At 41.3% G+C, this 13868-nt stretch overlaps 1 protein-coding gene across 4 annotated transcripts in view; it reads left to right on the top strand.

The window, feature by feature from the left end:
- pam (peptidylglycine alpha-amidating monooxygenase) overlaps positions 1-13868 on the top strand; it is a 157377-nt gene that overhangs the window by 109532 nt on the left and 33977 nt on the right. For all 4 annotated transcript variants that reach the window (XM_036976722.2, XM_036976718.2, XM_090233666.1 and 1 more), the window contains 4 exons: positions 545-661; positions 864-936; positions 5510-5720; positions 6847-7050. In XM_036976722.2, coding sequence (XP_036832617.1) covers positions 545-661; positions 864-936; positions 5510-5720; positions 6847-7050 — 605 coding nt within the window. The remainder of the gene's footprint in view (positions 1-544; positions 662-863; positions 937-5509; positions 5721-6846; positions 7051-13868) is intronic.

Raw genomic sequence — 13868 nt, 5'->3', positions numbered from 1 at the left:
AGAGGCGTGATTTATTATATATTCTGTGCTTACTCCACTATAGAGACATTACTGAGTTTGTTAGGTATAAGGCATTGTTTTTCTATCGAGGAGTCCACAGGGAGTTCGAGGATGAAAGTGAGGGATCGGAAACCAAGAGTGAAAGTTGGGGTCCTCTGTTATTTTTTGGTGAATTCCAGAAGGGACTGATTATAGCAGGGACTCAGGAAGAGTTCAAGGTATTTGTTTAAGTATTTGGGATTGTTTGAGTGAATCATTTGTACGATTTTGTCACTTTTGTGTCCGTGTCGCCTCCCCCTTTGATGGAAACCTCCCGATTTAAGTAATAGCGTTCCCCTTCAAACAAACAAAACAAGGTTGCGTTCCAAATGGCACCCTATTCCCTATATAGTACACTACTTTTGACAAAGGGCTCTGGTCAAAAGTAGTTCATGATATAGTAGGTAATAGTGAGCCGTTTGGGGCACCCAACACCTTTGTTGTCTCAGACAATTTTATACGTTTTCTCTGTATTTTAACACAAGTCATTCTCCTTCCGTTGCAGCTCCTTCGACAACAGCGGCAAATACCAGCAGCAGTCCCTGGGTCCCATTCAACAGTCCACCATTCTCGTGGTGGATCCCGTCAAAGGCAGCGTACTCAAGGCCTCCGGAAGAAATATGTAAGAAGCGTTACCACCGCTGTGCAAACGAGGGCAATTAGGCATTTTGAGACATAATAGATGTCTTACGTAATAAGCACACAGGCTTTGTCCAAAATAGCACTCTTATTTCCTATGTAGTGCACTAAGTAGACTCCTAGGACGTGATGTTGTTGTCTTCATTCAAAGCATTTAAGGAGTGTTTTCTCCGTGTGCTCGGCAGGTTTTACTTGCCTCATGGAATCACCACGGACAAGGACAATAACTACTGGGTCACGGACGTGGCGCTTCATCAGGTGAGAACCATAGTGTTCACATCCTCACTGGCCTTGGTCAGGTGAGAACCATAGTGTTCACATCCTCACTGGCCTTGGTCAGGTGAGAACCATAGTGTTCACATCTTCACTGGCCTTGGTCAGGTGAGAACCATAGTGTTCACATCCTCACTGGCCTTGGTCAGGTGAGAACCATAGTGTTCACATCCTCACTGGCCTTGGTCAGGTGAGAACCATAGTGTTCACATCCTCACTGGCCTTGGTCAGGTGAGAACCATAGTGTTCACATCCTCACTGGCCTTGGTCAGGTGAGAACCATAGTGTTCACATCCTCACTGGCCTTGGTCAGGTGAGAACCATAGTGTTCACATCCTCACTGGCCTTGGTCAGGTGAGAACCATAGTGTTCACATCCTCACTGGCCTTGGTCAGGTGAGAACCATAGTGTTCACATCCTCACTGGCCTTGGTCAGGTGAGAACCATAGTGTTCACATCCTCACTGGCCTTGGTCAGGTGAGAACCATAGTGTTCACATCCTCACTGACCGTGGTCAGGTGATAACCATAGTGTTCACATCCTCACTGGCCTTGGTCAGGTGAGAACCATCGTGTTCACATCCTCACTGGCCTTGGTCAGGTGATAACCATAGTGTTCACATCCTCACTGGCCTTGGTCAGGTGAGAACCATAGTGTTCACATCCTCACTGGCCTTGGTCAGGTGAGAACCATAGTGTTCACATCCTCACTGGCCTTGGTCAGGTGAGAACCATAGTGTTCACATCCTCACTGGCCTTGGTCAGGTGATAACCATAGTGTTCACATCTTCACTGACCTTGGTCAGGTGAGAACCATAGTGTTCACATCCTCACTGGCCTTGGTCAGGTGAGAACCATAGTGTTCACATCCTCACTGGCCTTGGTCAGGTGATAACCATAGTGTTCACATCCTCACTGGCCTTGGTCAGGTGAGAACCATAGTGTTCACATCCTCACTGGCCTTGGTCAGGTGAGAACTATAGTGTTCACATCCTCACTGGCCTTGGTCAGGTGAGAACTATAGTGTTCACATCCTCACTGGCCTTTGTCAGGTGAGAACTATAGTGTTCACATCCTCACTGGCCTTGGTCAGGTGAGAACCATAGTGTTCACATCCTCACTGGCCTTGGTCAGGTGAGAACTATAGTGTTCACATCCTCACTGGCCTTTGTCAGGTGAGAACCATAGTGGTCACATCCTCACTGGCCTTGGTCAGGTGAGAACCATAGTGCTCACATCCTCACTGGCCTTGGTCAGGTGAGAACCATAGTGTTCACATCTTCACTGGCCTTGGTCAGGTGAGAACCATAGTGTTCACATCCTCACTGGCCTTGGTCAGGTGAGAACCATAGTGTCACATCCTCACTGGCCTTGGTCAGGTGAGAACCATAGTGTTCACATCCTCACTGGCCTTGGTCAGGTGAGAACCATAGTGTTCACATCCTCACTGGCCTTGGTCAGGTGAGAACCATAGTGTTCACATCCTCACTGGCCTTGGTCAGGTGAGAACCATAGTGTTCACATCCTCACTGGCCTTGGTCAGGTGAGAACCATAGTGTCACATCCTCACTGGCCTTGGTCAGGTGAGAACCATAGTGTTCACATCCTCACTGGCCTTGGTCAGGTGAGAACCATAGTGTTCACATCCTCACTGGCCTTGGTCAGGTGAGAACCATAGTGTTCACATCCTCACTGGCCTTGGTCAGGTGAGAACCATAGTGTTCACATCCTCACTGGCCTTGGTCAGGTGAGAACCATAGTGTTCACATCCTCACTGGCCTTGGTCAGGTGATAACCATAGAGGTCACATCTTCACTGGCCTTGGTCAGGTGAGAACCATAGTGTTCACATCCTCACTGGCCTTGGTCAGGTGAGAATCATAGTGTTCACATCCTCACTGGCCTTGGTCAGGTGATAACCATAGTGTTCACATCCTCACTGGCCTTGGTCAGGTGAGAACCATAGTGTTCACATCCTCACTGGCCTTGGTCAGGTGAGAACCATAGTGTTCACATCCTCACTGGCCTTGGTCAGGTGATAACCATAGTGTTCACATCCTCACTGGCCTTGGTCAGGTGAGAACCATAGTGTTCACATCCTCACTGGCCTTGGTCAGGTGAGAACTATAGTGTTCACATCCTCACTGGCCTTGGTCAGGTGAGAACTATAGTGTTCACATCCTCACTGGCCTTTGTCAGGTGAAACCCATAGTGTTCACATCCTCACTGGCCTTGGTCAGGTGAGAACCATAGTGTTCACATCCTCACTGGCCTTGGTCAGGTGAGAACCATAGTGTTCACATCTTCACTGGCCTTGGTCAGGTGAGAACCATAGTGTTCACATCCTCACTGGCCTTGGTCAGGTGAGAACCATAGTGTCACATCCTCACTGGCCTTGGTCAGGTGAGAACCATAGTGTTCACATCCTCACTGGCCTTGGTCAGGTGAGAACCATAGTGTTCACATCCTCACTGGCCTTGGTCAGGTGATAACCATAGTGTTCACATCTTCACTGACCTTGGTCAGGTGATAACCATAGTGTTCACATCCTCACTGACCTTGGTCAGGTGAGAACCATAGTGTTCACATCCTCACTGGCCTTGGTCAGGTGAGAACCATAGTGTTCACATCCTCACTGGCCTTGGTCAGGTGATAACCATAGTGTTCACATCCTCACTGGCCTTGGTCAGGTGAGAACCATAGTGTTCACATCCTCACTGGCCTTGGTCAGGTGAGAACTATAGTGTTCACATCCTCACTGGCCTTTGTCAGGTGAGAACCATAGTGGTCACATCCTCACTGGCCTTGGTCAGGTGAGAACCATAGTGCTCACATCCTCACTGGCCTTGGTCAGGTGAGAACCGTAGTGTTCACATCTTCACTGGCCTTGGTCTGGTGAGAACCATAGTGTTCACATCCTCACTGGCCTTGGTCAGGTGAGAACCATAGTGTCACATCCTCACTGGCCTTGGTCAGGTGAGAACCATAGTGTTCACATCCTCACTGGCCTTGGTCAGGTGAGAACCATAGTGTTCACATCCTCACTGGCCTTGGTCAGGTGAGAACCATAGTGTTCACATCCTCACTGGCCTTGGTCAGGTGAGAACCATAGTGTTCACATCCTCACTGGCCTTGGTCAGGTGAGAACCATAGTGTCACATCCTCACTGGCCTTGGTCAGGTGAGAACCATAGTGTTCACATCCTCACTGGCCTTGGTCAGGTGAGAACCATAGTGTTCACATCCTCACTGGCCTTGGTCAGGTGAGAACCATAGTGTTCACATCCTCACTGGCCTTGGTCAGGTGAGAACCATAGTGTTCACATCCTCACTGGCCTTGGTCAGGTGAGAACCATAGTGTTCACATCCTCACTGGCCTTGGTCAGGTGATAACCATAGAGGTCACATCTTCACTGGCCTTGGTCAGGTGAGAACCATAGTGTTCACATCCTCACTGGCCTTGGTCAGGTGAGAATCATAGTGTTCACATCCTCACTGGCCTTGGTCAGGTGATAACCATAGTGTTCACATCCTCACTGGCCTTGGTCAGGTGAGAACCATAGTGTTCACATCCTCACTGGCCTTGGTCAGGTGAGAACCATAGTGTTCACATCCTCACTGGCCTTGGTCAGGTGAGAACCATAGTGTTCACATCCTCACTGGCCTTGGTCAGGTGAGAACCATAGTGTTCACATCCTCACTGGCCTTGGTCAGGTGAGAACCATAGTGTTCACATCCTCACTGGCCTTGGTCAGGTGATAACCATAGTGTTCACATCCTCACTGGCCTTGGTCAGGTGAGAACCATAGTGGTCACATCCTCACTGGCCTTGGTCAGGTGAGAACCATAGTGGTCACATCCTCACTGGCCATATGAAATGTGTCTGATTGAGCCGGCATATGCTACCATATAAAATGTCTGATTGAGCCGGCATATGCTACCATATAAAATGTCTGATTGAGCCGGCATATGCTACCATATGAAATGTCTGATTGAGCAGGCATATGCTACCATATGAAATGTCTGATTGAGCCGGCATATGCTACCATATGCTATGTCTGATTGAGCCGGCATATGCTACCATATGCAATGTCTGATTGAGCAGGCATATGCTACCATATGAAATGCCTTATTGAGCCGGCATATGCTACCATATGAAATGTCTGATTGAGCCGGCATATGCTACCATATGAAATGTCTGATTGAGCCGGCATATGCTACCATATGAAATGTCTGATTGAGCCGGCACATGCTACCATATGGCATGAAAGGGGCTCACTTGTCATGTACCAAGAACCACTACTATAGTTGCCAATGAGTTGTACTGTTGTAACATTTGGCTTTAGTGATCGTAAGGCCAGGAGTTTTTTCTGAGAACATGACCTAACCAGGAAACACTCTGGACCCTATATAATAAGTCAACATACTTCCGTACTTAAATGGCACCCTGTTCCCTATTTAGTGCACTACTTTTGACCAGTGCCCTATAAAAATAGGGTGCCATTTGTGACATAGCCTTTGACTTTCGTAGTGTACAACATACGGTGTCCCCCTCACCTAGGTGTTCAAACTGAGCAGCGATGGGCGGGACACGCCCCTGGTTGTGCTGGGAGAGGCCTTTGAACCGGGAAGTGACAAAGAGCACTTCTGCAAGCCCACCGATGTGGCGGTGGACCCCGTCACCGGGAACGTGTACGTGTCAGACGGATACTGCAATGCCAGGATACTTAAGTTCTCACCCGAGGGAACATACCTGTCACACTGGGGAGCAGGTTTGTAGTACATGCTCCAGACGTGCGCATGTTTACACACACACACACACACACACATACACATATATATACACACACACACACACAGACAAACATGAGCACACACACACACTCAGACAAACATGAACACACACACACACACACACACACACACACACACACACACACACAAACTCAAACACACACATTCAGACAAACATGAACACACACACAATGAAAGATTTATTGGCAGTTTGTTTGAAGCGAAGGCCATGTCAGGCTCAGCTTGACATAATGTGTTTGAATCTATATTGATTTACCTGTAATAGCATGCCAATATTTTCTGCTGATGTGGCTGCTGTGAACTCCTCTTCATTACCCCTGGTGCAGTACATCACAACGGTGCTTTTACGGTAAATCATTCAATAGGCCTTAGAGGACATGCAGTGGCTGAAGACCTCTACACACGTCTAACTAGTGGGAGCACAGGTTATTTACAGTATCTGGAGTACCTAGTGAAATATCAAATACACTTCTATTCACACACTCCCATTTTATTCTCCCAATTCTCCTATTCAAATATTCAATAACAATTGTGCCAAAAGAAACTGGGTATAGTGAATATATTAAGACACAATAATAATTTGAGCTGAGTTAGACACAGTAGTTCAAGACCAGACCAACTCTTATGTTTGAACTTTGACATGATGGTGGGTGGGGGGGGGTTCTGCTGGGTCACGGATTCTGTGGTTAGGGACATTGTTTTGCACATCTTGTTGGTCCCAAGAACATTCACCATGCTCTAAGGAGGTAACACCAGCGTATAGATAGAGGACTCATCTTTGTGTCTGTGACAGCCTGAGCAGGGAGGTATAAAACATGTTGTATCTATCTACAGTCTATCTATCTCCATGGTAACACCACGAAATGTCTGGGCCCCAATGTTCTCAGACAAAGTGAACCTAAGTGATTCACTCCCTGGGCCGTGCTCAAAGACCGTTTGATTCACAGTTGTCTTTCAATTGCTCTGGGTCATATTCACTAGGCATGAAACTCAAGAAAACAGTCCCAAATGGGGATACACACCATTTTGAAACATTTTGTTACGCTGTGCCCTAATGAACATGTCCCTGTTCTTCCCCCTCAGGCTCGTCAGACAGAAGGAGAAGGGTCCAGTTCCGAATCCCACACAGCCTGGTGTTTCTGCCTGACAGGCGGGAGCTGTGCGTGGCCGACCGGGAGAATGGACGCATCCAGTGCTTTGTCGCTGAATCCGGGGAATTCGTCAAGGAGATCAAGAAGCAGGAGTTTGGAGGGGAAGTGTTTGCCATCTCCTACGCACCTGTGCATGGTGAGTCCGGTGTGGTTTTAGAAATAGAATAGAACACCTATTATCTCTATGATTATGGGTAGAGAATAGAACACCTATTATCTCTATGGGTAGAGAATAGAACACCTATTATCTCTATGGGTAGAGAATAGAACACCTATTATCTCTATGGGTAGAGAATAGAACACCTATTATCTCTATGGTTATGGTTAGAGAATATAACACCTATTATCTCTATGGGTAGAGAATAGAACACCTATTATCTCTATGGGTAGAGAATAGAACACCTATTATCTCTATGGTTATGGTTAGAGAATAGAACACCTATTATCTCTATGGTTATCGTTAGAGAATAGAACACCTATTATCTCTATGGTTATGGTTAGAGAATAGAACACCTATTATCTCTGGTTATGGGTAGAGAATATAACACCTATTATCTCTATGGTTATGTTTAGAGAATAGAACACCTATTATCTCTATGGTTATGTTAGAGAATAGAACACCTATTATCTCTATGGTTATGGTTAGAGAATAGAACACCGATTTATCTCTATGGGTAGAGAATAGAACACCTATTATCTCTATGAGTAGAGAATAGAACACCTATTATCTCTATGGGTAGAGAATAGAACACCTATTATCTCTATGGGTAGAGAATAGAACACCTATTATCTCTATGGGTAGATAATAGAACACCTATTATCTCTATGGGTAGAGAATAGAACACCTATTATCTCTATGGGTAGAGAATAGGACACCTATTATCTCTATGGGTAGAGAATAGAACACCTATTATCTCTATGGTTATGGTTAGAGAATAGAACACCTATTATCTCTATGGTTATGGGTAGAGAATATAACACCTATTATCTCTATGGTTATGGGTAGAGAATATAACACCTATTATCTCTATGGTTATGGGTAGAGAATAGAACACCTATTATCTCTATGGTTATGGTTAGAGAATAGAACACCTATTATCTCTATGGTTATGGTTAGAGAATAGAACACCTATTATCTCTATGGGTAGAGAATAGAACATCTATTATCTCTATGGGTAGAGAATAGAACACCTATTATCTCTATGGGTAGAGAATAGAACACCTAGTATCTCTATGGGTAGAGAATAGAACACCTATGATCTCTATGGGTAGAGAGTAGAACACCTATTATCTCTATGGGTAGAGAATAGAACACCTATTATCTCTATGGGTAGAGAATAGAACACCTATTATCTCTATGGGTAGAGAATAGAACACCTATTATCTCTATGGGTAGAGAATAGAACACCTATTATCTCTATGGGTAGAGAATAGAACACCTATTATCTCTATGGGTAGAGAATAGAACACCTATTATCTCTATGGTTATGGTTAGAGAATATAACACCTATTATCTCTATGGGTAGAGAATAGAACACCTATTATCTCTATGGGTAGAGAATAGAACACCTATTATCTCTATGGGTAGAGAATAGAACACCTATTATCTCTATGGTTATGGTTAGAGAATAGAACACCTATTATCTCTATGGTTATGGTTAGAGAATAGAACACCTATTATCTCTATGGTTATGGTTAGAGAATAGAACACCTATTATCTCTGGTTATGGTTAGAGAATAGAACACCTATTATCTCTATGGGTAGAGAATAGAACACCTATTATCTCTATGGGTAGAGAATAGAACACCTATTATCTCTATGGGTAGAGAATAGAACACCTATTATCTCTATGGGTAGAGAATAGAACACCTATGATCTCTATGGGTAGAGAGTAGAACACCTATTATCTCTATGGGTAGAGAATAGAACACCTATTATCTCTATGGGTAGAGAATAGAACACCTATTATCTCTATGGGTAGAGAATAGAACACCTATTATCTCTATGGGTAGAGAATAGAACACCTATTATCTCTATGGGTAGAGAATAGAACACCTATTATCTCTATGAGTAGAGAATAGAACACCTATTATCTCTATGGGTAGAGAATTGAACACCTATTATCTCTATGGGTAGAGAATAGAACACCTATTATCTCTATGGGTAGATAATAGAACACCTATTATCTCTATGGGTAGAGAATAGAACACCTATTATCTCTATGGGTAGAGAATAGGACACCTATTATCTCTATGGGTAGAGAATAGAACACCTATTATCTCTATGGTTATGGTTAGAGAATAGAACACCTATTATCTCTATGGTTATGGGTAGAGAATATAACACCTATTATCTCTATGGTTATGGGTAGAGAATATAACACCTATTATCTCTATGGTTATGGGTAGAGAATAGAACACCTATTATCTCTATGGTTATGGTTAGAGAATAGAACACCTATTATCTCTATGGTTATGGTTAGAGAATAGAACACCTATTATCTCTATGGGTAGAGAATAGAACATCTATTATCTCTATGGGTAGAGAATAGAACACCTATTATCTCTATGGGTAGAGAATAGAACACCTAGTATCTCTATGGGTAGAGAATAGAACACCTATGATCTCTATGGGTAGAGAGTAGAACACCTATTATCTCTATGGGTAGAGAATAGAACACCTATTATCTCTATGGGTAGAGAATAGAACACCTATTATCTCTATGGGTAGAGAATAGAACACCTAGTATCTCTATGGGTAGAGAATATAACACCTATTATCTCTATGGGTAGAGAATAGAACACCTATTATCTCTATGGGTAGAGAATAGAACCGGTCCGGTGTGGTTTTAGAAATAGAATAGAACACCTATTATCTCTATGATTATGGGTAGAGAATAGAACACCTATTATCTCTATGGGTAGAGAATATAACACCTATTATCTCTATGGGTAGAGAATAGAACACCTATTATCTCTATGGGTAGAGAATAGAACACCTATTATCTCTATGGTTATGGTTAGAGAATATAACACCTATTATCTCTATGGGTAGAGAATAGAACACCTATTATCTCTATGGGTAGAGAATAGAACACCTATTATCTCTATGGTTATGGTTAGAGAATAGAACACCTATTATCTCTATGGTTATCGTTAGAGAATAGAACACCTATTATCTCTATGGTTATGGTTAGAGAATAGAACACCTATTATCTCTGGTTATGGGTAGAGAATATAACACCTATTATCTCTATGGTTATGTTTAGAGAATAGAACACCTATTATCTCTATGGTTATGTTAGAGAATAGAACACCTATTATCTCTATGGTTATGGTTAGAGAATAGAACACCGATTTATCTCTATGGGTAGAGAATAGAACACCTATTATCTCTATGAGTAGAGAATAGAACACCTATTATCTCTATGGGTAGAGAATAGAACACCTATTATCTCTATGGGTAGAGAATAGAACACCTATTATCTCTATGGGTAGATAATAGAACACCTATTATCTCTATGGGTAGAGAATAGAACACCTATTATCTCTATGGGTAGAGAATAGGACACCTATTATCTCTATGGGTAGAGAATAGAACACCTATTATCTCTATGGTTATGGTTAGAGAATAGAACACCTATTATCTCTATGGTTATGGGTAGAGAATATAACACCTATTATCTCTATGGTTATGGGTAGAGAATATAACACCTATTATCTCTATGGTTATGGGTAGAGAATAGAACACCTATTATCTCTATGGTTATGGTTAGAGAATAGAACACCTATTATCTCTATGGTTATGGTTAGAGAATAGAACACCTATTATCTCTATGGGTAGAGAATAGAACATCTATTATCTCTATGGGTAGAGAATAGAACACCTATTATCTCTATGGGTAGAGAATAGAACACCTAGTATCTCTATGGGTAGAGAATAGAACACCTATGATCTCTATGGGTAGAGAGTAGAACACCTATTATCTCTATGGGTAGAGAATAGAACACCTATTATCTCTATGGGTAGAGAATAGAACACCTATTATCTCTATGGGTAGAGAATAGAACACCTATTATCTCTATGGGTAGAGAATAGAACACCTATTATCTCTATGGGTAGAGAATAGAACACCTATTATCTCTATGGGTAGAGAATAGAACACCTATTATCTCTATGGGTAGAGATTAGAACACCTATGATCTCTATGGGTAGAGAGTAGAACACCTATTATCTCTATGGGTAGAGAATAGAACACCTATTATCTCTATGGGTAGAGAATAGAACACCTATTATCTCTATGGGTAGAGAATAGAACACCTATTATCTCTATGGGTAGATAATAGAACACCTATTATCTCTATGGGTAGAGAATAGAACACCTATTATCTCTATGGTTATGGTTAGAGAATAGAACACCTATTATCTCTATGGGTAGAGAATAGAACACCTATTATCTCTATGGGTAGAGAATAGAACACCTATTATCTCTATGGGTAGAGAATAGAACACCTAGTATCTCTATGGGTAGAGAATAGAACACCTATTATCTCTATGGTTATGGTTAGAGAATAGAACAGCTATTATCTCTATGGGTAGAGAATAGAACACCTATAATCTCTATGGTTATGGTTAGAGAATATAACACATTATCTCTATGGGTAGAGAATAGAACACCTATTATCTCTATGGTTATGGTTAGAGAATAGAACACCTATTATCTCTATGGGTAGAGAATAGAACACCTATTATCTCTATGGGTAGAGAATAGAACACCTATTATCTCTATGGGTAGATAATATAACACCTATTATCTCTATGGGTAGAGAATAGAACACCTATTATCTCTATGGTTATGGTTAGAGAATAGAACACCTATTATCTCTATGGTTATGGTTAGAGAATAGAACACCTATTATCTCTATGGTTATGGGTAGATAATATAACACCTATTATCTCTATGGTTATGGTCAGAGAATAGAACACCTATTATCTCTATGGGTAGAGAATAGAACACCTATTATCTCTATGGGTAGAGAATAGAACACCTATTATCTCTATGGGTAGAGAATATAACACCTATTATCTCTATGGTTATGGTTAGAGATATAACACATTATCTCTATGGGTAGAGAATATAACACATTATCTCTATGGGTAGAGAATAGAACACCTATTATCTCTATGGGTAGAGAATAGAACACCTATTATCTCTATGGTTATGGTTAGAGAATAGAACACCTATTATCTCTATGGTTATGGGTAGAGAATATAACACCTATTATCTCTATGGTTATGGGTAGAGAATATAACACCTATTATCTCTATGGTTATGGGTAGAGAATAGAACACCTATTATCTCTATGGTTATGGTTAGAGAATAGAACACCTATTATCTCTATGGTTATGGTTAGAGAATAGAACACCTATTATCTCTATGGGTAGAGAATAGAACATCTATTATCTCTATGGGTAGAGAATAGAACACCTATTATCTCTATGGGTAGAGAATAGAACACCTAGTATCTCTATGGGTAGAGAATAGAACACCTATGATCTCTATGGGTAGAGAGTAGAACACCTATTATCTCTATGGGTAGAGAATAGAACACCTATTATCTCTATGGGTAGAGAATAGAACACCTATTATCTCTATGGGTAGAGAATAGAACACCTATTATCTCTATGGGTAGAGAATAGAACACCTATTATCTCTATGGGTAGAGAATAGAACACCTATTATCTCTATGGGTAGAGAATAGAACACCTATTATCTCTATGGTTATGGTTAGAGAATATAACACCTATTATCTCTATGGGTAGAGAATAGAACACCTATTATCTCTATGGGTAGAGAATAGAACACCTATTATCTCTATGGGTAGAGAATAGAACACCTATTATCTCTATGGTTATGGTTAGAGAATAGAACACCTATTATCTCTATGGTTATGGTTAGAGAATAGAACACCTATTATCTCTATGGTTATGGTTAGAGAATAGAACACCTATTATCTCTGGTTATGGGTAGAGAATATAACACCTATTATCTCTATGGTTATGGTTAGAGAATAGAACACCTATTATCTCTATGGTTATGTTAGAGAATAGAACACCTATTATCTCTATGGTTATGGTTAGAGAATAGAACACCTATTATCTCTATGGGTAGAGAATAGAACACCTATTATCTCTATGGGTAGAGAATAGAACACCTATTATCTCTATGGGTAGAGAATAGAACACCTATTATCTCTATGGGTAGAGATTAGAACACCTATGATCTCTATGGGTAGAGAGTAGAACACCTATTATCTCTATGGGTAGAGAATAGAACACCTATTATCTCTATGGGTAGAGAATAGAACACCTATTATCTCTATGGGTAGAGAATAGAACACCTATTATCTCTATGGGTAGATAATAGAACACCTATTATCTCTATGGGTAGAGAATAGAACACCTATTATCTCTATGGTTATGGTTAGAGAATAGAACACCTATTATCTCTATGGGTAGAGAATAGAACACCTATTATCTCTATGGGTAGAGAATAGAACACCTATTATCTCTATGGGTAGAGAATAGAACACCTAGTATCTCTATGGGTAGAGAATAGAACACCTATTATCTCTATGGTTATGGTTAGAGAATAGAACAGCTATTATCTCTATGGGTAGAGAATAGAACACCTATAATCTCTATGGTTATGGTTAGAGAATATAACACATTATCTCTATGGGTAGAGAATAGAACACCTATTATCTCTATGGTTATGGTTAGAGAATAGAACACCTATTATCTCTATGGGTAGAGAATAGAACACCTATTATCTCTATGGGTAGAGAATAGAACACCTATTATCTCTATGGGTAGATAATATAACACCTATTATCTCTATGGGTAGAGAATAGAACACCTATTATCTCTATGGTTATGGTTAGAGAATAGAA

The sequence above is a fragment of the Oncorhynchus mykiss genome, chromosome 5, assembly GCF_057628025.1.
Source record: "Oncorhynchus mykiss isolate SJ-2025 chromosome 5, ASM5762802v1, whole genome shotgun sequence".
NCBI classification, from domain to species: domain Eukaryota; kingdom Metazoa; phylum Chordata; class Actinopteri; order Salmoniformes; family Salmonidae; genus Oncorhynchus; species Oncorhynchus mykiss.
The sequence above is the reverse complement of the archived record's forward strand: the minus strand, read 5'-3'. Positions and strand labels throughout refer to the sequence as shown.